We start from the raw sequence: 1,162 nt of genomic DNA, 5'->3' as shown, positions 1-1,162 counted from the left end.
GACACTCAGCTCTTGCTCCGTGGGCCGGGAAGGCCGTCCCTGTCGCGTGGCGGTCTCAGTTCTGCCGCCTCTCCCATCGCTCTGTGCCGTCTTAGCGCAGGGATGTTGGTCCAAGGGCTCACTCCACTCGCGGCTCTTCTCTGGATGGCAGTGAGATGCCCCTTTCTGCCTGTGGGGGGGCTCATGTTACGCCTGGTGGATGGTAACACTGACCAATCCCCTTGTCAGGGTCCCACACACCTTATTTGCATGGCCCCTCCCGCACAACAGTAAATGTACCCCATTTACTTCATTAACAAAATATCCGATCCCGTTGGTGGGCCACAGCCCCTCACATTTGCATAGTCTCCCCCAGTCATCTAGTGGGAGCTACAAAGACCACTGCTAAAAAAAAAAAAAAACCCATTGCCATCCAGTCGATTCCGATTCTTAGTGACGACCCCCACTGGGTTTCCAAGGCAGTAATATTTACGGGTGTAGATTGCCCGGTCTTCCTTCCATGGAGTGGCTGGTGGGTTTGAACCTGCAGCCTTCTGGTCAGCAGTCACATGCCTTAGGCACTGCACCACCAGAGCTCCTTAAGACCACGGCTGGAAGAGCCCTATAAGTAATTCCCTGCACCACCAGTCCTCTTGGAGCACAGGAGACGTCACGGGGTTGGCACAGGACGGGCCGGTGTTTGGTTCCCGGGGCGTGGTGGCATGGCAGTGAGCCGCAGCCGGCTGGGTGGCAGCTAAGGACAGTGTTTAGCCCACGACGGTCCTGCTGAGAGAAGGGAGCCAGCTATGACTCTAGTTACCTGACGTCCTGACCCTGTGACCCGCAGGCCCCGCGAGGCCCCTCCCTCTGCCTGGGACGCCCCCGGTCTCCCGCGGCTCCGTGCCGGTGCTCCGCGCCTTCGGGGTCACCGACGCTGGCGTGTCCGTCTGCTGCCACATCCACGGCTTCGCGCCCTACTTCTACACCCCGGCGGTCCCCGGTGAGCGGCCCCTCAGCTCCCCGTCTGCGCCCGTGGCATCTGGAGGCGCCGTGACTTCTGACTCGCCCTCCTGTCTCCAGGGTTTGGGGCCGAGCACCTGGCGGAGCTGCAGCAGGAGCTGAATGCGGCCATCAGCCGGGACCAGCGCGGGGGCAAGGAGCTCTCGGGGCCCGCTGTGCTGGC

The 1,162-nt window shown here is 61.7% G+C and overlaps 1 protein-coding gene across 1 annotated transcript in view; it reads left to right on the top strand.

Moving 5' to 3' along the window:
- Positions 1-1,162, top strand: part of POLD1 (DNA polymerase delta 1, catalytic subunit) — a 17,122-nt gene that overhangs the window by 2,615 nt on the left and 13,345 nt on the right. Inside the window, exons 3-4 of the mRNA XM_007957644.1 lie at positions 827-979; positions 1,060-1,154. Of these exons, the coding sequence (XP_007955835.1) occupies positions 827-979; positions 1,060-1,154 (248 nt within the window). The remainder of the gene's footprint in view (positions 1-826; positions 980-1,059; positions 1,155-1,162) is intronic.

This window comes from Orycteropus afer, unplaced genomic scaffold (assembly GCF_000298275.1).
Source record: "Orycteropus afer afer isolate SDZICR_OR568_19922 unplaced genomic scaffold, OryAfe1.0 scaffold00766, whole genome shotgun sequence".
In the NCBI taxonomy this organism is placed as follows: Eukaryota; Metazoa; Chordata; class Mammalia; order Tubulidentata; family Orycteropodidae; genus Orycteropus; species Orycteropus afer.
This window is presented reverse-complemented; position numbering and strand designations above follow the sequence as displayed.